At 41.0% G+C, this 27,915-nt stretch overlaps 1 protein-coding gene across 1 annotated transcript; it reads right to left on the bottom strand.

Annotated features, from left to right (window-relative positions):
- Window positions 1-1,540: 1,540 nt before the first annotated feature.
- CD38 (CD38 molecule) lies at window positions 1,541-27,915 on the bottom strand. Its single transcript, XM_032686816.1, has 8 exons — window positions 27,646-27,915; window positions 12,956-13,085; window positions 12,186-12,321; window positions 11,324-11,406; window positions 9,513-9,589; window positions 8,699-8,791; window positions 6,366-6,452; window positions 1,541-3,289 (listed from the first exon to the last, which is right to left on the bottom strand). Exons 1-8 carry the CDS (start codon window positions 27,882-27,884, stop codon window positions 3,208-3,210), a joined length of 927 nt encoding a protein of 308 aa, XP_032542707.1. The 5' UTR covers window positions 27,885-27,915; the 3' UTR covers window positions 1,541-3,207.

Here is a 27,915-nt window from a genome sequence, read left to right as displayed (position 1 = left end):
TATCATGATAACCCTTATGATCTTAAAATTGTAAAATATCAGTTTACAATTCCACCCATTCAGGCAGCATTCACCCAGTGTCACATAGCAAGTCCCAGTAGCCCTAGAAATTAATCCCTGTCCACATAGCGCATTCAACACAGCTACAAGTCAAAGAAAACATGTACTTGACCAATGAAAAAAAGACTCAAGCATCCCAGGACCTGCTTAAACTTACCAAGCCATATGTTATTATTTTACTTCTTCATGTGAAACAGTCCTATTACTCTTAAAAGTTATGCATGTCTGATAAAAATTTGTGGAAACTGCAATTGTCTTCCTGCTTCCTATTTTTAGTAATATTTTTAGGAATATTTAAGGAATTAGCTATTATCCATATAACTCCTTTTCCAAAGACTTTTCCTCATAGATTATATTACAGTGTTCAAGGACAGGTTAGATGGGGCTTTGAGCATCCTAGTTTAGTGGAAGGTGTTCCTGCGCATGGCAAGGGGTTTGGAACTATGTGACCTTCAAGGCCCTTTTCAACCCAAACCATTCTATAATTAAATGAAATCAAACATAAGGCCAAGAGATGGCTATCAGGGAGAACAAATATTTCTGTATGTTATTTGTTACCTAATCTCGTAAGTTTAATAATTGCAGGCTCTTGTCAGGTTAAGTGCATCAAAGGCTGGGAGAGCAGCAATGCTGTCGCAATAGGGTCATAGCTTTCCCAGTGCTGCATGGTTCTGGGAGTGTATAATGTTGATATCACCTTATCACACAGTAACTCAGATTCCTCTCATGTTTCTGGGCAGCACTCTTTCATAGTGTTTGCTGTGGGACTGGGGCACAAGCCAGTCCATTTACCTTGAGCAAATTATGACAGAGTTAGCTTTCTCAGACTGGAAGCACATTTTCAAAACCCAGCCTTTATCAAACTATATTCAGAAACATTTCTTCCCTGTAGGGGGAAAAATGTATAGATTATTTTTCCTTTTATTTAGTTCTCTATGAACTTGGGACAGTTCGTATTGGTTTGGGAGGTTTTTTGGTTTATAAATTTTAAGCAGAGCAATAGGACTTTAAACTATAATTGGCTGGTAGGGCATATCTGCACAGCATTTCCAATGCGTGATCACGCATAATAAAAATGTTTGTTGGAAAAGAGCTCGCTTGTGTTCTGCCATGTATATAATCTGAGCAGCACAGACTTGCCAGCCACCTGTGTTACAAAGCCATCACTTACCCCAGCACAGTTGCCCATATTAAGTGTGCACCTCAGCTTCCAAAAATACAATGTGCTTCTTAGTATCTTACTACTTAACCACTGATAAGAACAATCATCTTTCTTAATTATTATGACCAAGAACAACATATATATATATATATATGGATGTCTGTAATCAAGGTAAAGACTCAGGATGTTTCCCTTCCAGCCACCTACAAAGACAATGACAGATGGAGAGCATAGTCTGGGAAGGATGTGCTGTGTGACCTTTCTCTGCTTTCCTGGGCAAGTGTATGTAGTGTTTCATACAATGAATGAATTTCTGAGTTATTTTTAGAAAGTGGTTTATTTCCTTCTTTCTTGACTTCCAGAGTTTAAGTAGTATGTGAAACTGAATTAACAACATTTACTATCAACAATTTTATTATAGATTTTGATTTTACAGTAGACATTTTATATTACAAGAGAAGAGGTACAAAAGTGAGAATGAAGACAAACTCTTGACTGATAGTCAGAAGTAACCTATTTGGAAGTATTGGTATATGTCTGCGTTGATCCCTCTAAGTAGTTACGTAACAGAGTGCAAATAAAAATACATTTTGCTTAATGTAAAAATCATGAGTGAGGTCTTGGGTGTGTCCAGCCATACTCAGCGCAGGCCCTCTATTGCTCTTGCAGAGAAGAGGTTTATGTAGAGATGTTAGAAATTACACCAGCTTGTGTAGCTCCATAAACATGCTTTGCACTCTGGGTAGTCACTAAAACATATGGTGTTATAACCTTCTGCCTGTGGGATCATGGAAACCTCAGTCTGCCTAGCAGATTTGCAACTGCTGGTGACATTGGCACCTCAGCACTAGGAGCATCTCTGTAGCAAAGCCTGCTCTGTTCTCTGAGTGTCACTGGCACTGCACAAAGGCACTACAACCACGGCCACAAATTGGCCTCAGATATTTGTTATAAACACTGCATTTGACTATGTATATGAGACCAGTAAAATAGAAATCAAAGGAAATCAATGAAACCTGCTGTTTCAGTGTACTACAGTGAGTCTGTGCTTGTGAATAATACACAACAAGGCATCACCTTTCACCTCAGAAACTGAGGTCAAGAGAGACTCCTTATTTTGGCAACTGTTTGATGTTTGTTTCTATTCCAGTGGGTGCCCAAGTTGTGGCCTGAGGGACCTTTTATGAAGGTTGGAAGGCTTGCACTTACTGCTATATTAAGAGCAAAATGTAATCTGAACTGCAATGGTGTTTCCAGTAGGATTTAATGGGGCTCTCTGAGTCAGTCTCACTATTTGCTCTCCCAATTACACACTCAGCAGTTCTTACAGATGCTGGTAACCCTTTGAATGGTTTCTGGTCTTTTCTTGGTTCAGCTCAGCCCAGCTGTCTCCCCACCAGCTGCTTACTGTGATACCCATTAAAAGGTAAGAACCACTTTGCCTCTTCCATTGCTTGCTTTACCTGCTCAGAGGTGTCACAGTCCCTAGGAGAAACACAATTAATACCCTGTGCCACTGGGCAATGTTCCCCTTTGGGGAATGTTGCACCAGGGCATGCATAGCATGCCCTGATCATTTCCCACCCAGTCTTCCAGCAGGGAGGAAGCTGAGTGTGATCTGGGCAAATTCTGCCTCTGCTGGAAAGCCTCTTTCTTCTCTATGGATGCCCTAGAGAATTCCTGTTCCCTGCCTCTGGAGAGTTGTACAGGAGCGAGCAAACTAGGGCAAAGCTAGATATGTTCAGCTAACTTGCTGAACATGGCCCTGGTCCTTCTGAAATAGTATATTTGAATGCGTGTGTGTACAGTATCACACCTTAAGTATCATCTCCTGCTATAACTGCCTGTTAGTATCACAGCAAGGATTTCTGGTTATGGACTGGGTACACACCACGCTACTATTTATCACTCTAAGCTACGTAGCCACATCTTTTCCAGCTTTACACACAAATGATGAAATCTTCAGTATCGTGGAGGCCACCCTTTCATGGAACTGCTGTGCTGTTGGTGCAAAGTCTGCAGTCTGTGTGGTCAGGGTTATACACACACTGAAGGAGCTGAACTGGCCTGAGATAAAACACAAAAACAAATAAATATTTAGTAATCACTTTGCAAGTACAACAGAATAACTTCACAGCTAAATGCAACATGAAAGTCAAAGTGCAGGTTACACCTGTGTTTATCAAGCAGATATCATTCTTAGGGTAATTCTCTTTGATCTTGCTGCAAAAATGTAACTTTGGTGTTTATAGGTAACCCCTACTGCTACAACATAAAACTCTTGCTATCAATGTCAGATATGATTAGGTTTTTTTGCTAATACATCCATTAAATCTATTTTTTGGGGTTACTTCTGGAAGGCACTGTAGACATGGACAAAGGCAAGAGAAAATGATCAGCATCAGTTGCTACGTGGCATGGAAAGCCAAATGCTGATACAGACCCACAGAGTTCTGTTTGCCATGACTCCAGGGGAGTGAAGCTAACTTACATTGTCTATCCTGAAGTTTTACTGTACTTATAAATTTCTTATTTTATTATTACCATTAATATAAAATAGTAAAATTAATTATCTGTGTTGCTCTTACACAGTTGTTTATATATGTGTTACTTGAGTTCTGACAAAAAGCCCTACTTGTTACTTTACCTTAAGAAGCGAGTTGTGAGACACAGAAACGAGTGTGTCAGGCTTCAGCTTGTGCTAAGCCATGAGGGATATAAGCTACTATATATTTCCTCTTCCTCCCTGGCCCCTTAGCTTATTTCATAATAGGCTAAAATAATCTGTACCTACTTAAAGGTCCTGGGAGTATGTGTTAAAGGCTACATTTACCCAAAGAGAAAACAAGCACATGATTTGGCAGATTTATGCACCACACCAGTGATAATTTCTTCACTATGTGCAGAGCACCCACTAATCAGGTTCAGCAATATTCAGAGTTGAGGTTTTGCTGGCACTTTTCCTCCTGTCAGCAGAAATTTTAAACTCGATTGCTTCGTGGTCACTGTGGCCAAGACAGCCACCAGTCTCCACTTCGCTCATGAGATCCACTCTGTTGCAGATCAAAGAAGACAACTTTCCAAGTCGGTTACCTTAGGACTTGTTATAACAAGGTAACTCACCTAGTTGATCAAAGGAAGCCAGCTGATGGAATCTTTTTGGATTTCAGTAAAGCTTTTGATAGTTTCTCACAGGATAGTTCTGGACAAAATGTCCAGCACACAGCTGGATAAACACATCATGTGGTGGGTGAGCAATTGGCTCACAGGTTGAGTACAGAGAGTAATAGTGAATAGGGTAACATCGCACCGGCCACCTGTCACTAGTGGGGTTCCACAGGGCTCCACCTTAGGCCCTGCGCTCTTCAACATCTTCATAAATAACTTGGACACAGGACTGGAAGGGATACTAAGCAAGTTTGCACATGACACAAAACTGGGAGGAGCTGTTGACTCCCTTGAAGGCAGGGAGGCCCTGTAGAGAGACCTTGACAAATCAGAGGACTGGGCAATCACAAACCATAGGAAGTTCAACAAGGGCAAGTGCCGGATTCTGTGCCTGGGATGGGGCAACCCTGAACGTATGTACAGACTGAGGAATGAGATGCTGGGAAGCAGTGCTGCAGAAAGGAACCTGGGAGTCCTGGTCAAGGCAAGTTGAATATGAGTCAGCAGTGCCCTGGCAGCCAGGAGGGCCAACCATGTCCTGGGGGGCATCAGGCAAAGCATCACCAGCCGGTCGAGGGAGGGGATTGTCCCGCTCTGCTCAGCACTGGTGTGGCCTCACCTTGAATACTGTGTGCAGTTTTGGGTGCCACAATATAAGAAAGGTATTAAGCTCTTAGAGAGTGTTCAAAGGAGGGCAACAAAGATGGTGAAGGGCCTTGAGGGGAAACCGGTGAAGGGCCTTGAGGGGAAACCATATCAGGAGGGGCTGAGGTCACTTGGTCTGTTCAGCCTGGAGGAGACTTAGGAGAGACCTCATTGCAGTTACAACTTCCTTGTGAGGGAAAGAGGAGGGCCAGGCACTGATTTCTTCTCTGTGGTGGCCAGGATCTGAGGGAATGACCTGAAGCTGTGTCAGGGGAGGTTTAGGTTGGATATTAGAAAAGTGTTCTTCACCCAGAGGGTGGTTGGACACTGGAACAGGATCCCCAGGGAAGTGGTCACAGCACCAAGCCTGACAGAGTTCAAGAAGTGTTTGGGCAATACTCTCAGGCACATGGTGTGACTCTTCGGGATGGTCTTGTGCAGGGCCAGGAGTTGGACTCAATAATCCTTGTAGGTCACTTCCAACTCAGCATATTCTGTCATTCTGTCATTCTGTAATGCCCAAACAGGAATATATTGCTCTGCCCTCAAAATTAAAGTCCTATCATTTGTCTCCTTTGCAGACCAATTTTTCCTTCCTTAAAACTTTTGCCACAAACTCAGTCATGTATAGAAATGTGTGTTTACTTTGTAAATGTTCTTGTCCAAGTATGAGTCCTTGACACTGAAAAGCTGTTCCTGACAGATAAGACATAAGTAATATTGAATCTTTTCTGCTTTTCTAAAGAACAATTTCAATCTCTGTGAAGGTCTCTGAACCTACACAGAGGGATAAAGGATCTCAGACTTTTGTATTTCCTCAGCAGGCAGATGAAGATTTCAGGCAAGTCGGGACTCCTGGTTTTTTTCTCCTGACAATATTATAGTAATTACTAATGCTTATCATGTCTCATGCCTCATTCTCTGACAAAGCAAATGGACAGAAACAAGCTCAAACCAAAGAGAAGGAACTAAGGACCATTCTTGGCACCCTGCACTAGCTGTATGCAGCAGGGAGGAAAGCTGCCCATTTGATTTGGATTATTTTAGGTAGAAGCCTGGTCAGATGAAAATCTGGAGGCTGGACTGGTCCTTTCCTGAAAGCAACATGCTAATTGGGAAGTGCAGGACAGAGAGCAAGATTCAGACCCAACCAACACCAGGGCTGAGCCCAGCTGAAAGCCCCTGAAAAGGACACAGCTACATTGGAGGGACGTCATGACAGTAAGGGGGAAGTCTGCTTTCATTTCTTGTAAACCTATATTAAGTCAAGAGGTAGATGCAATATTAATTTTATATCAGAAAGTTGTCACAGATAAGAGCGGGTAATTACCTGTAATTATCTTCACAGATGATCTTAAAGTTTCGCTCTTCCAAGATGTTTTTCAACCTCTGAATGGAATGACCTGAGCAGGATTCACTGCAAAGAGAAGACTTTCATTACTTGTGTTCCTTGTGTGTACAAAAAGCTCAGCTAAATTCCACACACTGTCACTGCTTTATTACAGGTATGGTTTTTTAAAGGCTTCTTTGCCAATGTGCTGTAAAGTCCATTGGGTTCATGGAGCTTTGGCTACCATTGGGCCTTTGCTAGTAGGAACTATGTGATGTTGCATGAGAACTTTGGGCAGGAAGACATCTGTGGGAAATAACTCAGTTCCATTCACAGTTCAGTGTGTTTTACAACTGTTCTAGAGCTACAGATGGCTTCCATCCACAGGAGCACAATACAAGGCTCATTCAAATCTGTGGAAGGACAAAAGGATCAAGTCCTCTGTGTGATATGGCCAATCACAAAAATCAGCAGCTAAGTCCCAGGTAGGAAGTAAGATAGGTGGAAACAGATAGAAAACATGGGAGGAAGCAGGCTATGAGCACTGTCTGTCTGTTTGACTCAGTCTGTGGCTGCTGCTGCTCTGTTTGGACAAGGGGCTGTTTCAACAACTTTCGCACTGGTAGGAGCCCTAACTTGTCTATTTCTTTCCCATCCCAATGGTTACATGGAGCATGTGGTCTTGTCATACCTTTGAGATCTTTATCTCTATGCTCAATTTGTGTGAAATAGCCTAAGGGGCCCTAAAGCTGTACTGAGAGCATTGACAAATGTCACAGGCACAAACAGAGACACTGCAAAAGAATTGTAACCTCAGGGTAAAAATCATCTCCTTATCCAGCGTATAGGACGCGCTTCAGGGTAACAATACAATACTGGTGTAAATCCTGTTCCTAAAATATGACGTTAGTGGAAAGCACAGCCAGCTCTTTTTTGGTCACTAGATTTGCCAGGTTATCAGTGATTCAACATGGAATACAAATCAGAAGACAAAAGGTGTACATATTATTTGGGCTACCCTCCATCTTTCTCCTTGGAAGTAAGTCAAAAATAAAAAGGAAACTGCTGTGAACTTGGTGCAGGAGGAGGATGTGTCAAGTAAGAGGGCTGGCAGGGCACTGTCTTGTTGACGCTGTTGAGGAAGAACCTGATGGCTTTTCTGATGCTGGGAAATCATGGGACAAAAGATCCAGTGCTACATCTGGGAAAACTGATGTAAAGATTACGCAATGTGCTTTTCTTCAGCAAAGCTCAATGCAATGGACCACATGAGTAAGCCTGGTGTGCTGACCACAGCACAAATGCACACCTGTGAGCTGTGGCAGATATGTCAGCTTGTGTGGCAAAGAGACACTTCTGGGTGTTTGGACTAGGGGAGGGGCTGCAACACTGGAGTTGGTACTGTGTCAGACAGTGAGGCTGTCTGAGTAAGGGTCTCTGCTGCCTCCACACTCCTTCCCAAGTCGCACTGCATCATCACAGCCTGCTTCCTGACCCATGGCACCAAAGCTGCTGTTTCTGTCATGGAGATCCTTAAGAATGGGAGAAACTGTGTCAGTGCATTATAACCATGAGAGCCAGAGAACTGTCTCTGAAGTTGGAGTCGAAGGCGCTGAACCTTGCTTAGTGCTTGAAATGTTGAACATCCGCAAATGAATCTGATTAGGATGAAAAAGATCACTGAGAAAGGCTCAGATGTGATTTGAAGCCACTGTTCTGCTATGAATAATTCTATGGGAAGTATTTAAGCTATAAATTTGTTATTATAAATCACAAAATTATTTAGGTTGGCAGGGACTGCTTGAGATCATCACATTAGTTACACTAATATCAGCTAGAGCAGTTGCTCAGGACCCAGTTATTTTTTGAGTATGTCCACAGATGAAGACACTACAGCATCTCTGAGAAACCTATTCCAGCATTCAAAATTATTTTCTCAAAAATGGCTGTGCTCAGCTTAATTATACTATTCCTTTGGACAAACCTATTTTCCAGCTGTTCACCCTTGTAAACGTAGCCTGCTCTCTGACTTCAGTGCTGCAACCATACCAAAGATCTATAGAGCTCAGTGGGGTTGAAAGGAATTTAAAGATCATGGGACCTCTTGCAAGCAAGGAAAATGTAACTGTGTCTTAGCCATAACTATTCTGCAGTACCTACAACAAACCCTAAAGAAAACAACAGTACTAATGTTATTTTTTCCAGTAAAGTAAGCAGCTTAGGAGGGTAGATGTAGAGTAGGTTTCATGAGTTTAAGGCATTGTCACTGTCAGACCTAGCTGTGCTGTCTCCCTTTCATATGCTGCTCATCGTTGTGTACCGGCACGACTTACCTTTGAGGTCCACCGATGTCATGCATCAGCCAAATGTGCACTTCAGAGACTTTATCTGGATTTAGATTAAAGACCTCAATACTTCCAAAGATGCTGTAAGGACGGGACATGAAACAGCAAAACATTCTCAGTTATCTGAGAAAGATGTACAGACTATGCTCCCCAAATATTAGTGCTTATTAGTGTTGCTATTATTGTCATTGAAAGAACATTATCCCACCAATGGATTTTCATAGACTATTTAATTGTCTTATGGTAAAATATTTTCTCCCCATTCTTATTTCACTTTCAGAGGAACTCTTGAAACTGGCTGCAGATAGAAACAAGCTGAGGTTTTGCCACCTTTAGTGCCTCTTCTCCTGTTCAGTTTCTTGGCTATTGATTTGGTTTGGTGCCAGGGACATGAACATGGCTGTTCCCTCAACCAGCATATTCTTCATCTTTCAATATTATTCAAGACTGCCCTTCCAGCCAGGTACCTCCAGGATGCACTGTCTGGCAGGGTAAAATCCAGTCGGTGACATGAACACTTAGAAATGTGTCATTCATGTTCACTGAATAAATGAACTGTAACAATGAAGGTACTTTGTGCAGTAAGAGCACACTGGATACCCCACCCACATACCCTCTGAAAGATTTCAATTACAGGCACTCTATAGAAAGAGTTAAATGAATCAGCTCTACAACAGCCAATAGTTTAGACCCGTATGTGAGTTTTCCAAAATCCATTCTGCACTAGGACTCATTGGCAAAGGCACCCTCACCAGCATGCAGGTCCCACAGAAATATGGATGGTTGCATGGTGAGTGAATACCTGCTGCTTCTGAAAGCTCCAGCTTCTATTGATCCATTGAGCATCACTTGAACCACACCACATGCTGCTTCTGCAAACTGAACAAAATCAATGGGCATTATACTCTGACACTACATCCAGTGCCACATCAGACTTGGAGATGGTAGAAATTACTGTAACTTTGTTGATGTCATCAGAACTGTCTAATATAAGCTGAGGATCCAGCCAGTATTGTTGCAGAAAAAAAAAGCCTCTAAAGGCTACATTGAAACTGTGATAAAGCCTCATCAGCCAGCTATGAATTGACTGAGGTTGCATGGGACCAGTCAAGGAGTCAAAGGAGTACAGCAACTTTGCTGTCACTGCTGGTTTCAGTTTTTATGGGGCTTTCCAGAGCCCCAGCAGCTACAGCTGTCCATAGTAACTCGGAATAATCCTCAGACTGCTTTAGCTCAGGCAGTGAGGATGACCCAGAACAGAGATACTACTAGTTTAAGGACGTACAAATAATCACATATTCATTTTTTTGTGACTCATGCTCTGTGTTCTTTTGTGGATTGGGATTTTTCTCCCTAGATATTTTAGCAAAGCTCACCACAGAGTTTTGTTTGATTTGATTTTTAAATTACTGGGTTATATAATCACTGCTCTTTTATTCTTTAAAACTCATGGCCAAATATTTAAAGACTACTAAATTTTATAAAGTACCTACTCTAGATATATAATCTATTGGTAAAACAAACAATTTTTAAAAAGCTTAATGCAGGTGACTGTACTTATCAGACCTTACAAGTCCTCTTAAACAATGTGGCTCAATCTCAGATCTTGAGAGCTCTGAATTTGCAGGGAAGTTTCATTATGTCTAACGTTCTAATGCAATAAGTTTTAGTAGATCTCAAATTTATTTGGGTTAGGAAGCCTGCAGTTGAGATACCTGACTCTGTATGGTGGTTTTATCCCTCCCAGACTTTGGAACTGGGGAGAATTAATGAGAACATAGAAATTGTTTTGGCATTGGAAAAATTATGCATACTAGTTTCCCCACAAAGCAATTAGTTATTTTACAGTGAGTAGACTTTTTCTTACGTACATGAGAGCTGAAGCATACAGGAATGCTTGTTTTCCACCTGGGCAGTCATCTACTAAATAGTCATATCAAGAGTGAAGTCTTGAGAGACATGTAAAATTAAAGTGATACAGGACATCAGGCTTTTTTCTGGTCGTTTTTTCCTGTAAAGTACTGATTCAACAAAGCCAGGCTAATTGCTTAACTGGGACTAGCAGGATCTCATTCATGTCACAGGAGCTGGCATGATCATACGGGTGGGGACATCACAGGAACCTTGCCAGATACGGATGTGGGAGGATGTGCTCTTCAGGTTTATGCCAGGAAGGTGCAAGGGGATTCTCAGCTGCTTTGAAAATTTCTGTGGCAATCTGGGCACTGCTCTCCACATTAGCATGCTAAAATGTATTTCACTGTACAATTTCCGCCCTATGATTTAATTAAGGTGGTGATAGTTTTAATTACAAGCATTATTTGCAGAGCTTCAACAGTCGGTCAAGGGTTGTTCTAGACGCTGGCACTCAGCCTCCATCCACAAATAAGAATGCTCAAACTACTGTGACATTAAACATCGTACATAAAATATGGAACCTTGGAAACACATATTTCCAACACCATGGTTTTTAGCACCCAGAGCTAAAGCTCTTGTGAACTTCTACAATTCCGTTTTTAAAGTCCAATTTGCAAACTCACATTTTTTGGCAGTGTCAGGAACTTAATGCCTTTCAAGACTCTTGGATTCATGAAGATTTATTCTAGATCTTACCATCTTGGATGCCATTTTCCAGAACACGGAGCTGGGGTTGCTCTCACATTCACTTCGTTTTGGACAAGATTCATAGTTGATTCCTGAGAAGAAGTATGTTTATAGAATAGCTAAGGTTAGAATGAATATTGTTGCAATGCTTATATGGCTTTACCAGTTGATTAACAATGGCAAAAAGATTTGCCTACTACCAAGGAAAGAAGGCTACATGAGGAAAGGGGTCTCGGAGGAAAAGGAATTTTCGTGTGTTCAAAGGTCTTCCCGTTTCACACTCATTTCAGGGAGGGACCTGCAAATTCTGTATGACAAATAATTCTCAGAAAACTGAGAAAGGAAAACACATAGTCCCAAATGTGAGAAACAGGCTGACTCTTTGACAAACACTGTCTGATTGCATTGAAAAATTAAGCTTTGTCCAACATTTCCAGTAGTTCTATCCCAGTTCAAAGGTTGCTAGCCTTAAGCACCAACTGAGGATTCCTGCAGGCAGCAATACACCCAGGGAACCTGAATACTGCCCCAACACTTTGACTGGCTTATGATCAGGTCCCTTTGAATGACATTCTTGTTTTGCAGTTTGTACCATAGAAGTCAAAGGGATGAATCAAGCAAACTAGGTAAAGAGGGCTAGATGTGAACTAGCAGCAGCAGCAACTTGATGTTAAAATAACATCCAAAGTTGTGGTTTTAAAATTAACCTGAGAAATCAGTATTATTTTCAGCCTTCCATAACATGGGACAGAAATACAGCTAAGGTTTTAAACTAAATCACCAGCAAACAATGTGAAAAGGATTGTGTTTAGGTGTAGATACACAAAAGAAAATCTGTAATTCCAGTGTTTGTATTTGTAGGTCTTATTACCTGGGGCAGAGGGGTCTCCACACCATGAAATCCTATCAGCCATATAACCCAACAAGGTGTCCTCCAAGGTAAGGAAATTTTGATTGGATTTTGTATAACGATGAACAAGGTCATTTGTCTTGCTCCAAAACAGTGACTGTGAAATAAGGTACAATGTCTGATAAGTGATAGTTATACTAGACCTGATCAAAAAATTTTCCTGTAAAAAACCAAAAAGTTCATGATAATGAAATAGTTTTAATTTTTACTAAAATACAACGAGTTCACCTTAGTGGGTCAGTTCTTATTTGTACAGCCCCACACTCTCATATCCAAAATATTTTTGGGTGGGTTTTTTTTTTGTGGAAAAGCTGACATGTTCAGCTTGTGAAGCATCTTGAAAGAAAGGTTTTGATTAGTTCTCATAGGATATATACCCAATTTGTTGGTTGTTTTTGAGCTGCACATGGCAGAGCAGCTTCTTGGAAGCAGCATCCCTCTAACAGCATGATCACATGCTCCTTACAGAGAACCATATGCTCAGGGAACAGGGACCAGGATGATCCTTATGCAGGGATGGTTCCCAGAGATAGAGTATGGACAGGGTTACTGGGGTCCAGAGGTGATAACTGCAGGGCTATTGCAGTAAGTGCAAAAGCAAAATATCATCCTTGTCAACCTACAGACTCTCACAGTCATTATGGATGTGATCCCATCACTCAGAGCACAACACAGACTTGCCATCCCACCACAACCCTACTTTTCCAGCCCACCATGCACTGTGATGTTACCTTGTTACAGGGTATAGGATGACTTGCTAACTCCATTACAGGCTGATAATCTTCTGCTGTGATATTACAGGGATTCTTGTAAATGAATGCATCTTTTAATGATTCCCATATTTTTAAGCAATCCTTATCTCTGCCGGAAGATTAAAACATAGTTAGCCAATATTTATGAGTATTTGTGAAAGGTTCTTCTGTTATGGTCAAACACTACGGATCAGATATTAAAAGAATTCCAACTATGCTCAGGCACCAAATACATTATCCATTACAAAAGCAGAGTATCTTTAGCAAATTAAGTACAAACTGAGGAATGAACAGTTCCAAAACATCTTTCTCTTTTTCCTGCATTTCAAATTATTGTTTATTGCAATATGTGAATGTCATCTATGTTTTTATGTGTTAAAAAGAGCAATGCTTATATCACATAACCAAAAGTCTGAATTTCTTGATTATTCATACCAAATCATGGGAAACAAATAGTTTCTCGGACTATAGCTTTCACATTTTAAAAGTATGGCCAAAGGATACTGTCTCTTCAGGTATAGCAAGCCAAAAATATGCCACATGTCTCCCTGCAAAGAGTTTGACCTTATAGAAATAACAACTATAATTTTATCTGATACAAAAGCAGGTCTATCTGTTTTGAACCTGAGGTTATTTTTATTTATGTGCTAATTTTCAGCTATTGACTTCGCAGGAGCCACAGCTGATTTTCACAGGTATATCCAAGAACCACATCAGGTGCTTGGTCTCCGTGGGTTTTTTCAGTCTCCTGCTGATCCTCCGCTGTGTTACATGTTCGAGCCCTTTTGCTCTCACCGGCATTGAGTCAGAGGAATTCCACTAAGTTTACATGAGGGATCTCCTTCATGCCCCACACGACTCTGTCACCTCAGCCTACACTGGTTTCTTCAGATGCTACTTTGTCAGCCTAGGAAATAAAGCACATCTCCACTCACAGAAGCAGGGCTCCTTTGGTACTACCAAGAGGAAATCTCTTGCACAGTATGGGCAAGCAATCATATCTCTGTGCTGAAGCAGTGCCATGGGGGCTGCAGCATAAATAACACTTTGGATGGCTCAGGACATTTGCTTTCTTGTTCTTGAGGTAATGAATGAAAACTTTGCACTTTCATAATTCATAATTATTGTCTGTCTAGTGTGTGTTCTCAGGGCTGTCCCCCATGAGTGCACTTCCCTTCCTCTTCATGTTCCCAGAGTTTCAGTGGCACATGGAGAGCCTGCCCCTCACATTACAACAGTGACAATAATGCAGTGATTCTGCATCCCTCTCTTCCCCATTTTTATGTAAATTTAAAAGGCTGACTGCATCATTCTAGTGTCTGCATATCTCTGTAGAGCTCTTTTGACTATCTTTGAGTCATCCACTCTTTCTTCACTGTTTGCAATCACCTCCCGGTGTGTTCCCACTAAAAGCTATTTGAAGAATGGACTCTGTCTTGTGTGGAGAAACTGATGCCTTCAGAGCACTATAAAAATAGCACTGATCAATTAGGACTTGACAGACACACAGCTGCAGGCTTTGTTACCAGTTGGTACTCAGGTAACATGTAGGATGTGGAATCTGATTAGTCTTAAAAATAGTCCTAGAGGAATTAAGAAAAACAGCAATAACTCATTGAAGATTTCCTAACATTTCCAAGTTAATCAGTTGTGTGATCTCATTCCTGCTGCTGAACTTGATCATGATTTTGACTGAGTGCCTACTCGAGGATCAGAGGGGAAACTGGAATGCAGAGAGTTGAGCTTCTTGTATTACATGGGTCACGCCCAGACCTTGGGACTCAGAACCACTTCCTCACTGCCTGGACATAAACTGTCTCCTTCCCTTCCTATGTTTATGGAAAACAAGCATCACACAAAGAGGAGGCTAAACTCTTGTCTGTTTGTGCCCAGAAGAAAGTGAGAGCACCTAACAGCACCACATACCAGAGGGGATTGCCTCTGTCAGACCCATTAAAGGGGCTTGGGGCAGTATCATGCCAGGAAGGACCTGGCAATCCACAGCAAGATGTTCCAGGCCTTTCCTCCCTTCTACCTTTGTTTAGGCAGTAAAAAAATCTAATTTAATGTTATATATGATATTGGCTACTGGGAGATCATCCCACCAAGGTGGCTACAGAGCAAGTTCCCATGCTCCAGCTTCTTCTAGTCCTCCTCCGGAAGGTCAGTAGTGGATACGCTCCCATGTCTCACTCTTGGGGCAGTCAAGTGCAGTACACTGCAGAGCTCTACCTGGGCACAGACCCACTGAACTTGATGACTTAAAATGATCTTGTGTAATGCCACTGTGGAACACAGACAGAGCCTGGGGGCAGGGACACCACACATCAGCCTGAAGGCTGGAGCCAAATGGCTACCGGAGGCAGCTCTGGTGCATCCCAAATTTCCTTTCATGTCATGCCAGTCTGTTACAGGGGCAGCTCCAGCTGCATTAGGGGCCACACCTCTTGTTTATATGAACCAAATTTACTTCCAGATAAGTACAGATGAATAACAATGATGATTTTTTACAGGACTATTGTCTTTTATCAAAGAGCCTAAATGCATTTTCAGTTACAGGCAGTGTAGAAATAAGAAGCCAAACTTCAGGTGCTGTAGGAAGCAGAGTCATTGCTTTGCTGTTGCATTGTTGTGTCAGTGAGAATTCACATGTTTTACTTAGCAAGATTTAACTTAGGTGTATTAAATTTTCTCCTCAAGGAACCTTTCTCTGGCTGCAGAGTGCAAATAACTGATAGAGACAATACTCCAAACTTTGGTACTTTACTTAGGGACTAGGAAGTTGTAAATACCTCTCCCTGCCAAAAAGGATTACAACACGGCCACACTGAATCAGCCAAAAGTGAAGGCTCCTGCTGATCAAGGGGTGACATTAGAAAATAGGCAGCTCTCCCCTTTGCTCTGCACACTCAATGGTATCATAAAGATAATTTGTAGGGCTTGGCTGTAAGCACAGGTACATCTCACATACACTTATATGGCTCACACTTTCTAATCTGTCAAATAATTTGTCCTCCTGGCAGAATTCTTTTTTACTTTTTTTTAAGATACTCCTGAAACCTGTTATATGTAACAGTGTTAACAGCCACAGGTGACAGCTGGGTACCTATTGATCTATACTTTCATATGGCAAACTTTCAAAGATTTTTTAAGATTGGTCTCAGAAGACAAAATATTTTCAAGGAACCATAAAAAAACCTGTTTATTTTTTTTTATTTCCAAGCAGAGAGGTAAGTGATAGACACAGTACAAAGCATTTCTGCTGCTGGACTCAAGTCATGGCCATGAGAGGCATGAAGTAACAACCATTCAGGTGATTCATGATCCTGCTGAGATAGATTGATGAGTCACAAATCCAAAGCATCAGTTTTCTAGCCTGTCAAGATGCCAAACTCAGCACTGGATGATTTGTGTCGATGTCACTAATATCTGAGAGAAGACTCTTTATCCACAGTCCTGGCAGAGCTGAGCCAAACTATGTTTAATGTCACAGAAGTTGGTAGGACTTAGTCTTCAAATGGAGGAAGCTCTTCTACAGGTGATAATCAACAGGTACTGTTAATTGTACCCCACAGAAGAATGACAAGGCATGAGGATGGATTTTATGGAAACTAGGCAATTTCAGCGTTGGTTTAGAAATCAAAATACAGATCTTCAATGTAAAAAAATACATACAGAAGTTAAACAGCCATTTATTTTTGCTGTCCTCACCTATCAACATACGATACTATCAACATGTATATTTTTACATCTGAATAAAAATAATTCATTGATTTGCCATTGGAAAGCTATTTCTCTGATAGGAAGCACAAGTTTTGCTTCACATCTCAAAGAGATTACCAGTTATACAGAACTGTGATTTTAGTTTATGTATGAAAAAAAATAAGCACTGAAAAGACTTTAGGACCTGCTAATCCTAGCTCCAGGAAGATATTTCATTCTTTCCAACCTCACTGTTGAGGCAGACTCTGTTAATAAAGTTTCACCTGACACTTTTTTCATCACAGAAAGAAAATATTTGTCTGGTGTGCAGCATTTAACTTACACTGAGCAGAGGTAAGGGCAGAGACCTGTTGTATCTCTGGGCCTCCTGCAAACAATATGAGAAGTTTTCTGGCATGTGGTATGCTAAAAATTCCAGCAAGAACAATTTCAGGTTGAAACAAGCACATCTGCCTTGCCAAAAAACTGCTTGAGAAACAAATTGTCCTCTTAAGGCTGCTACCAACTTCTAAGTCACAAAATGTGCTGATTTCGTTTTCTTTCTGCATTTACAAAGTAAAGACTGCAAAAGAGATCCTTAGTCTACCAGTTAATAAAATTTATCTAATTCCAGTAATTCGGAGCCCATGGTGATTGCTCTTATATCCCACACTGCTGTGCGGCTCAAGTGCTCTCTTCCTCTGGTTTTTATGTATTTTGGGTTGTATACTCACTAATTCTGCATCCTAACTGCAAATATCATCTCTTTATGCATAATGGATTTCTTCCTTTGAAGCTAACTTCATTTATGCTGAAATATTTAACGCCTTTTATTCTACCATAGACTCTGAAATATTTAATCCAAATTCAGTGACAAATAACATAAATATACTCTATATTTGTTTCCCAAATCTTCGTTTGTCAAGCCTAGTCATGATGATGACTCTATATTTGTGTTTAATTTTTTCAAAATTTTTTTAATTAATAGAGTTTGGGAAATGTGAAATAATAACAGACTTAGATTTAACATGGTGAAATCTGCTGTAAACTTGAAACCTGTAACTCTTCAGTATAGCATTGAATAAGGGCTGGGATACAAATAACCATTAAAATTACATTTCTTTATTAAATCCAAGTGTTGTACATACTGCAAAGCATATCCTCCATTTGTCCTTACATTTGGGTAGAAGTTGCATTTTCCAATAAATTTGAGTATTTCTATCCATTTGCTTTGTATATGAATATCACATTAATCTATCAAATGAAAGCTGAGGCCAAGAATACTTCCATTAGCATCTATCCCAGCAGCCAAATTTTAATGTGCATATTAGAAAAATGGACAGCTTCTGCATCATTATTTCTTGCATATCTATACACTAGTCTGGCTAACCTTGAAAGAGCACCCTTACACTGAAAGAAATAAGATACCATTGAGCTACCTGGTAAATCACACTTACTACAGATCTTTTTTTCTTTGCTTTACAATTTTTTTTTCCTTAACTGGACATGACAGAGCAAATTTTTCCCCAACTGAAATCAATTTAATTCATATAATATCAAGGATAATTTTCATCCCTGCTGATTTCATTCACACCATGAACAATGACTTGCTTTCAGTTCAGCACTGGACTGACACTGGATGCTTGAAACATCTTAAGAAGGGCTTTTCCTTGGGCTGTGTTTCCTCTAGTTTTCTACTCAGAAATTTGAGAGAGATGCATCAAGTATGGGACCCATTTCAAATTTACAAGTGAAGAATGACTTCCAGGCTTTATTCCGGAGAACTCAACTCCGTCCATGTCTTTCAAATCACCCTACCAGGCAGAGACACTTTCCTGGTGAGACTTGTTCTCCCCTGCAATCAACAGCAGCTTTTCCAAGGTCCAGAGTTTTATTTGTAAAACATTACAATGTTTTCAGGCCACACTGAGATTTTAATTGTGGCCCTGTGGTGAGGCTCTGAAGTTACAGTTCCCTGAGCCCATGTACCTAGCCTTTGCAGGGATCAAACCTCTGCAATTTGTAAAAGAAAATCCTTCTAGTTTGCTACCACCCCTAGCCAAAACAGTGATGAACCTCAGCACTCAGAAATCGGGCTCTTTAGAAAGTCAGTGAGATGTTTGTGGTTATAACAAAGCTACTTGAAGGTATAAAACCAGTTCACACTCTTCTGGGAGTCTAAGGCATGATCTTCATCCGTAAAGGCCCAGACATCTCAGGAGAATGCACATCAAAGGAACTAAATGGTGTTGCAAGATTTCCGCATCTAACCAACCCATCTTTGCCTATGTCATTTTATCCGCTGCATTTAAGTGAACTGTGATGGCTGTAGACAGTAGTGCAATTTATACATCCATATTTAACCTGTTTTTTCACGTGAGTTAATGAGTAGCTCTGTCTTCATGTTGTCAAAAATTAAGCAAGGAGCAGTAACTTTTATGCCTGTGTTGAGAGGAAGCCCTCTGAAACACAGAATACTTTTGCTAACTTTTTTGCCCTAAATATTTCTGCTTTTTTCTTCATCTTTCCTCCAGCCTTGCTGTGTGTTTGTTAGAGCATGGTGCTAATAATACCAAGGTTGTGGGTTCAATCTCTGTATGGGCCATTCACATAAGAGTTGGACTCCATGATCCTTGTGAGTCCCTTCCAACTCAGAATATTCTGCGATTCTGTGTCTCACTGCTGCTTTGGAGCAGGTTTTTTGGAGCTTCTGCCAAGGACAGCCCAGGCAACTGTGGTTGGAATTCTCTGCAGTCAGCTTGAGCTTGGAGCTAAAATCAAGGAGAACACTGCCATCTTGTGGGAGAAGGGACTTTTCAGGAACAGCATCTGAGTTCAACCCCGAAGGCGTGTGGTCCACGCCAGGTGACGGCCCGACCCGTCCCAGACCCTGGAGTTCGAAAATGGGGATGTGCATAAAACGGATCGGCTTCCTTCCTATTACTGTAGCACCTAAACTCTCCCATCAGTTATCTTTGTCCTAAAAATTAGACAGATGTGAATTAAGAGAGGTCAGCCAAAACACTGTCATCACTGAGCATTTGAGGACACTATCCTCTGCTGGTTTTAGCATTAGGATAACAGAGAGGGGGAAAATTAGCAAGGGAAAAGATGAGGGAAAAACCCAGACCTGTCAGTCTCAGAGTCTTCAATGAGCACTGGCCTCTCTCTACTCATTTAGTTTCATTATTGCAAAGTGTCTACCACCATAACATTTATGGTAACTGACTTTTTTGCAACACGAAAATGAAATTACGTGCTTGATTTTTTTTTTGCAGTTTGATTTTGCATTGCTTTCTGCTAATTAAATAGTTCAAAAGCCGATAAAGAAAGCATTGGAGGAACTGGCTGGGGGTAGAGACGGAGATTCAGAACCCTGCCTCAGAGAAAGGTAACTTCTGGAACGGTTGCCTGTAGGCAGAGCAATTAAATTCCACAGGGCAAAGATGGGGAACCTGGAGGTCTGGAAAAAGAAGTACTAGGTGGATAGCTGCTGGGTGCACCTCAGGGCTTGTATGTTCCTGTACGAGGAATGACCTGGAACAAAGGAGAGCTCCTCATCACACCGATCCTTCACCTTCACCTTCGGCAGCAATGAGAAGATTTTAAGGGCATGAGTATTTGTGGCTTTGGTTTATAGTTCCTAGAGTATTTTATGTGAGTCAGGAATTGGTGCTCCAGGACAGCACTAAGCCTTATCACCCTTCCAGGAAGGGCTGAGCCAAGAGGTGGCAGCTATAAACCAGTGAAGAGTTCATCTACATAAGCAGATTTCTTTGCTGGCTGGATTTCAGCCTCCCTGGGTGAAAAAACAAGCTGCTTAAGCAGATGGTGTTTTCAGAGATGCTCTATAAGTGGGATAGAGCGTCCAGAAGGGCAGAAGTTTCACCCGGTCTGCATTTTGACAGAGGGTCATAGTTGGTCTACAGTTTAAGCTTCCAAGTGAGGGCTGTGTCATCAATGGATACAGAGGGAAGGAATTTAGGTTGGCATCCTACCCTTTGACTAGAAGCAGTGTTTTTAGTAGAGTTTTAATGTTAATATTAAACTTGGAAAAACACTTAGATAACAATGATTTAAATGAAAGTATGTTACAGCAGGGAAATGCTCCATGGCTTAATGCAGCCTCATTTTTTTCTCCCATAACATGAATTTGCACAACATTTTGGGTTTTTTTCTTTTTACAGAACTAGAGTTGCTGCAATGTGGCATAAACACAGTAAGTCAGGAGAAGTCCCTGCTTCAAGTGTGGTGTGTGTCAGCAGGACAAGGGAACAGATCAGAGATATAATATAACCATGAGTGAGCTCCTTGCTAATACCTTATTTTTGTGTCACCTCCTGGAAGGACAGACTGCATCTTTAGCATATTTTTACCCTTGGACACTTGAGATAGACTTTCATTTGACCCTAGAGGGAAAAAGGATTTATTCCTCCTATCCCTATGGATAAACACAGTTATATTTTCACAGGGTGCTCTGAGGTGTTAAACAGTTCTTGAATTTTAACCGTATCTTTGCAATGAGAGCTGAACAATGCCACCTCTGAATATGTTTTTTTTTGCTGACATTTCTGGAGATGCAATAGGAGAACTGAAGCAGGGAAAGATGAGAGGGAACAAGATCCCCTCTTTTCAGCAACAAGCTCATAAAAACATTTAATAATTTCAGTCCTAGGGTGGTGCTATAATTTAGACAGCCACAAAATAAGCAACAAACTGACTGCACATGACTAAATTGCTGCAAAAAGTTACAATGGAAAACTAAGCTGAACAGTATTTCATCAACAAGTACTTCTGATTAATGTGTAGAAGGACAGTACAGACAACATAATATTCTCTCTAGTATCTGGGATTAAATCCAAAGGAGACTTCCCCTGCAAGGAGATTTTAATATGTAACGGTGGGGTAATGGTGATGGAGTACGTGTAGGCTAATCCAAATGCAAAAAATTATTTGAAATCCTATAGAATCTTTCAGTAAGAGCCATTAAATATCTAACCCCTGTAAAATAAATGTAAGAAGTTTAAGTATATGAGAAATATACAGTATTTTAATAATTTTTTTATGATAATAACTCAATAGAGACAACTGACAGGTGAGCTCACATATGGCTACCAAAGTGAGAGAAAAATTCAGATTCAACAGAATTTCTGTACCTCAGAAGTACATTGATCCATGGAGAACGGAGAAAAGACAATGTATCTTTTGAAATCTCCCTCTTAAATTTGCAGGATTCTGAGACCTTCGGTTGCTGTTGTCAGTGGAGTTACAGTGTGGGAGGGTAGATTTTCTGCACAGAACTGAGTATGAGCTTTGCACAGAACTGGATGGCCTTTCACAGCCTGGCATTGGTGTTTATACTCCAGAAGAGTAGAAATAAATATGTTGGTGATTAATTATCTCAAGAACAAAAAAATGACAGCTACCCACCACCATATGAATTTGTCTGTCGCTAAAGAGAAAGTTAATTCTTTCTAATGAACTTCCTTTAGAAAGAGGTGACAGTAAAACCCAAATAGAGTCCTATCTTACAACCTGGAGTAGTTATGGAAACTAGCTTTAAACAGCATGAGGACTCATTTGAAGGATGAACTATAGAGCCAGTAGCCCTGCCTCTATATTCTCAAGTGTTAATAACTGTCCATTTATGCCTACTAAATATTATATTCCAGTTTCCCATTAAAGCTCAGTACAGCATATCTCAGTAGAAGTGTACTTTTAAGTAAGACTCAAACAATCATTAACATTTATAATCATCTTATCTTTGTTACCAAGAAATTAAAAGAGTAATCAAAGTTGTTCATGTGTGAGTTAGAGGAAAACAACTGTAAAAGAAGACCTTGCTTTAAACATTGGAGGACAGAAGAAATGAGAAACTGAGCATGTTTCATACAATAAAGGCTAACACAGAAAAGGTATTAAAGGCCCAATACTGGCACGTGAAATATGGAGGGGAACATTAACAGCATGCACAAATGTTCTGACTTGGGTGTTTTAATAAGCAGTGTGTTATTATGATGATACAATGCCCATCTTAACACTGAGAGATAAAACAGAAGTAGCAACAAAATATCAACACCATTTCTGTTAGAGAAGAGCTAAAACATTTCTTCAGTACTCTTTGTCTTAGTTTCCCAGTGTATTAGGTAGTAACACCATACTCTTCAGAAGACTGACAGTAAAGTTTTCTCTTATGCAAGGCATATTTTCTTAACGAAAAAAACAAATCTTGGGTAAATTTCAGTATAATATCATGGCTATAAAAAATAAGGCTCGGACTTTTTTGACACTGAATCAAGTCATGGCTGTTGTTTAGTACCGTGCTTGATGTGAAAGTGTTAACAATCGGTGAACACATACAAGTAAATGTCTAGTAAAGTGTGAAGGTAAAATGCAAAAGTAAGCATAATACGAGCCCCAGATTTCTTTCTGGAAGAAATTATGCTGTGAAAGCAATAGTATCTCACACAAAATCATGTTCCATATATTCTTTTTGAGAAATTATACCTCGATCTCCGCAGGCTGCAAAGGAATAGAATGGCAAAATGCGTTTACAGGTATGCAGTCAGAAGACAAAGATCTCCTGGGCGTGCATCAACTCTTACTAAATCCAATGGAACAATAGACTGTTAAAATTTGTTATAACAGAATTTTCCACTAATGATAAAAACAACATTAGTTGATCTAATTATGTTTAAGGGGGAAATATAACTTGTGTGTCCATACAAGATTGCATGAAAGATGACTGAAGTTCTTTGCAGCTTCATCATCAGGTTTTTGCACTGCTTAGTCAGGCACAGTAGGATTGCTGGGCCTGGCAGTCACATGCAATATTGAAGCTGCTCCACCTGTGTCCTGGGTGCTCTCTCATTGGCAGAAGCTAGACAAAAAATAAGCTGGTTTGACTTCAATCATTTTCAAATAGTAGGTCCTTGCAAGCTTGTCTGGACACAATCCTGTGCAATGTGCTCTAAGACAATCCTGCTTGAGCAGGAAAGCTGGACCAGATGACCCCCTGTGGTCCCTTCCAATCTTACCCATTCTGTGATTCTGTGATTCTGTGAATCAGAGACCAAGAAGTGATGGGAGATGTGAGGGGCGAGCAGTCATTACCTGGGAATGAAAATTCTCTTGAGCTGAAAATGTGAAATTAGTTTATTTCTAGATCAAAAAAAACCACTGTTTATGCTTTGAGGATCAATGACTATGACCTTTGAGATAATGTGCCTTCTCCCTTCCTTCCCCAGGTCACAAAGTGGTACCTGACCTCAGCATGCCATTTCAAACATGGTGAAGAGGAAAGCTATACCAGTTAACTCTGGATCAGCAAATTTCATGGTACACCTCTTGCTACTTCTTCTCTCCCCAGCAGGTACCAAGGTGCAGAACCATCATAAGCAGCATCCTCTGAGCAATGGATAAATTATTATGTCGCCACAACTAGTCTCGACCACCACAGATCTTCTGACTGCCCTGACCTGTGCTTGTGAGCCTGCAGCACTCTGCATTCCATTGTGCTCCCATCTCTGATTGTACGAGGGATAAATTCTTGTAAACTTAAATTTGCATTGCCCGAGACCTGGAGATGACACTTTCCGGCGGCTTGTTAGCCACAAGAGGGAGTCCGTATTACTGGGAAGGAGAAGACGAAGTCATTTGAGGTCAAATTGTTTCTTCAGACCAAACTGCCTTCGGCCTTTATTCAGCCAAAACTACAATACATACCAATGGCCACGGCTGACGAGTATGGTATTTTTGCAAGACTAGTGAATACAGAACTTCCAGCTTCAGTTAATGTCAAAGAAAAGGTAAGACTACCGAGCTGTGACAAACTGTTGTTTTGGAACTAGTATTTCCAAGGGCAGCCAAAAAAGAAATACTGTCAGTATCTAGGTGTGTGATGCTGTGTGCAGGAACAAAACCCCTAAAGCCTGCTGCTCTATCATTCCCATTTTTTCTTAAAAATGGGGCTGATATTGAAAATGCATTATTAAAGCATTTGGTATTCCTTTCCTCTTTCTCAGGAACTTTGGTATGACAACAGTTCTGTGCAGGAAAACTGAGGAAACTGTATGTGTACAAATGATAAGTGTGATCCAGCCAACTGCAGAAATAAACCTGAGGATTGTACTCCACTCAGCCAGTTAAATAAAATCTTTACTGGCAGATGCTTTATATAGTACAGTGAGCAAGTTCAATGCAGTGCCTCAATGTTTTGATAGATTTGAAGAAAAAGCAAATCAACAGGATAAAATCTGACTGCACGAGGTGTTTACAAAACCTGACTGCAGACAGCAACAGCCTTTCAGTGGCCTCACTGGGCTTGGGTTGTGGGGCTCCAGCAAGATGAGAGTGCAAGGAGGTATCCTCAAGGATTAAAGAGCCGTGATAGTGAAGGTGTGCACTAGCATGTCCAGGCCTTCTCACATGATTTACAGCACTCACTTCCAAAAGGGGGGATGTAAACTTGTGACTTCTGTTAAATCCGTGACATCTAGAAACAGCAAAAAGTCCATATTCATATGTCAACAATCTCCCTTTCTTTTCCAAACATGCCAGCTATTCCAATTTGAAATATGTCACTCCAAAATGTAGTAAACATCACACTAACTACTGCAGTGAATAGATTTTATGTTCGGAAAATATCATCAAAGTTGGAACTTAGTGGCTCTAATATTAAAAAAAAGTAAAAATACGAGAAACTGTCCAAGAGTTTAGTAAAAGCAGAGCTTTTTAAACAAATGCACATGTTGGTGTAAGGTTAAAAGGGCAAGAACAGAATATGGACAAATTTATGAGGAAGTGAGAATCTAACCAAGGTAGTGGGGTTCCCACGGTGGGAGTAGTGGCAACAACAATCCTAGCAGAGTACAGGACACAGCTCAGCTCATCAGCCTGCTCATGTTTCTGCAGTTCCCTGTTCATACTCTGTTTCTTTGATTAAGTGTACCACAGATCTCACGCAACACAAGATACAAGGCCTACATTAATGATGAAAGAGTGCAGGGTGAAAGATGTGGGGCTTTCTGATGTGTCCTAAAGGCACCCATGTCATTATCAGCAAGCGTCAGGGACAGAAGTGGTTGGTTACATGACAAACTGCACCAAGCTCAGTGGGATCAGAAACGAGGAATCTCAGGTTGGATTCCCAGAAAAGAACCCACATTTAATTCTTTGTTCAGGAAACCTCTTGAACATTTTAGATGTACATAAATGACCATATTTTTCCTTTTTCTGTGCTCTATGTCTCAGATAAATTTGCCTCTTCAATAAAATTAAAAAAATGGATCCTACTATACAGGAGGCATTTAATCTGAAAGAAAGTGAACTCATAGCCATGAAGCTACTAAACACTGATGGATTATAAATAGCATAAAATATTATGCCTTGTAATAACAACCTTTTTAGAAAACATACACTCATATATTTGTGATATTTTTAAAAGTGTCCTTGAATTAACTGCTTAAACAAATCATTCCCAGTGATACTTGTGGTCCAGATTCAGACTGTGCTGCCAATGAAAATATACATGGCATTGGCTGAAAACATATTCACACAAAAGTGGTTTCTTCATCTTCAGCACTCCGATTTGAATGAAACAAGCATAAGTAATAAAGGCTATTAGTCTTCAAAACAGTTTCAGATTTGAGTGTATACTTCTTTAATAAATTAATGTATGCTTTTAGAAACATGCATATGATTTTGCAAAACTTCAGGAACTTTTTAATTTTATTTGTAGAAGAATCCTCCTTCCCTTCACTAAATCCACTTAGATATTTAATGTAAAGCATGAACTTAAGTCTCTGCATGCTCAGGTCATGATTTTCCACATGATCATTTCCCTTCAAATGCTGCAAATCAGCTTTTTCATACAGCATGGGATATCCAAAGCCAAAAGAAATCTAAATGCAAGTAAACTACATACAGCTTTGTTCTCATTATCTCAATGTCATGGAAACAAAAGGTGGCAATTGCCTTTTTTAGGACAAATGCCAGGATGGTTTTGTCACCTGGCCAAGGTGTGGGGCAGCCCCACAGCGCTCAGTCCAGAGTGCTGGAAAAGTCTGTCAGACGCTCATTGCAGACACAAAACAGGGAAGCTGGTGCCACAGCAGTGATGGATGGTTCCCTGCTGAGAGACCCTGGCTGCTCTGGATTCTCTCCTGAGGGTCTGGGTGTCCTCAGTACCTTCCAGGAGACCCAGGGCATTCCTTATCTCATACTCTACCTTTCTCTGCAGCGAAAGGGATCAGAAAAATCAGTTCTCAGCCCTAATACATTATTGCAGACCTTGGCCCAGGGAATCTCCTCTGCAGCAGAGGAGCAGTGGGCTGCTCGGGGTGTTACACTGCCTGCTGCAATGGCTTGAGCAAGGACCACCACTGGAGCAAGGTTTTACCTGGGACTGCTGAGCTGGTACTGTGATCCACCTCTATTCCTCCATGCAAGCTGTCTGTGGCTTGTGCTTATCACAAAGTCTTATTCACATGCTAAAAACATGTTTTGGATAACACCAAGATACTTCACAATGATTTTCTAACATCTTTGCCTCTCCTACAAATCTGTATTGAACCTTCTCCTTTCCTTACCTCCTCTGCAGTTTTGGTTACATGAGTGCAGTGTCGCATTACAAGATTTTTGGCAGATCAGCTTTACAGCAAATTGCTTCACCTCCACGTACACCTGTTAGACTTCAGCTTTTATTTTAGCTTTAGAGAATTTGTATTTATGGTTATGTTTTGACCTAGGATTAGTGTTACTCATATTGGCTCTGCAGGTAGTTTCCTTAGAAAGCCACCACTAGGGCACCGATGGTTCCTGTCTGCATATTTTTCTACAAAACAGTGGTCTTGCTCCTCTGATTTCTCTCTGCCACCGCACACCCAGTGGAAACGGCCGAGTGGAGGTGAGAGACGGCTCTCTTCTGTTCACCTGACACCTGAGGCACGACCGAGACCATTACTCACCCCAGCTCCGGGTACCGCTCTGTGATGTAGTTGTAGCATCTTCCCAGGATGACTTCTTGCAGGTTCTTTGTGGTCCCTCTGTCCTTCCACTTGAGCATTTTGGGGCTGTCCTCGTGTTTCCCGTGGGTCAGGAGTGAGGCCAGTACGACGGCGAGGACGAGGGCGGCCAGCAGGAGCACGATGCCCACCAGGAGCACGGTGCGCTGCCGCGTCCGGGCAGAGCCCTGCTGGAACGGCATCGCTGAGGGGCGGCCGCCGCTGCTCCCGCCG

Source organism: Chiroxiphia lanceolata, chromosome 4 (assembly GCF_009829145.1).
Source record: "Chiroxiphia lanceolata isolate bChiLan1 chromosome 4, bChiLan1.pri, whole genome shotgun sequence".
Taxonomy (NCBI): Eukaryota; Metazoa; Chordata; class Aves; order Passeriformes; family Pipridae; genus Chiroxiphia; species Chiroxiphia lanceolata.
This window is presented reverse-complemented; position numbering and strand designations above follow the sequence as displayed.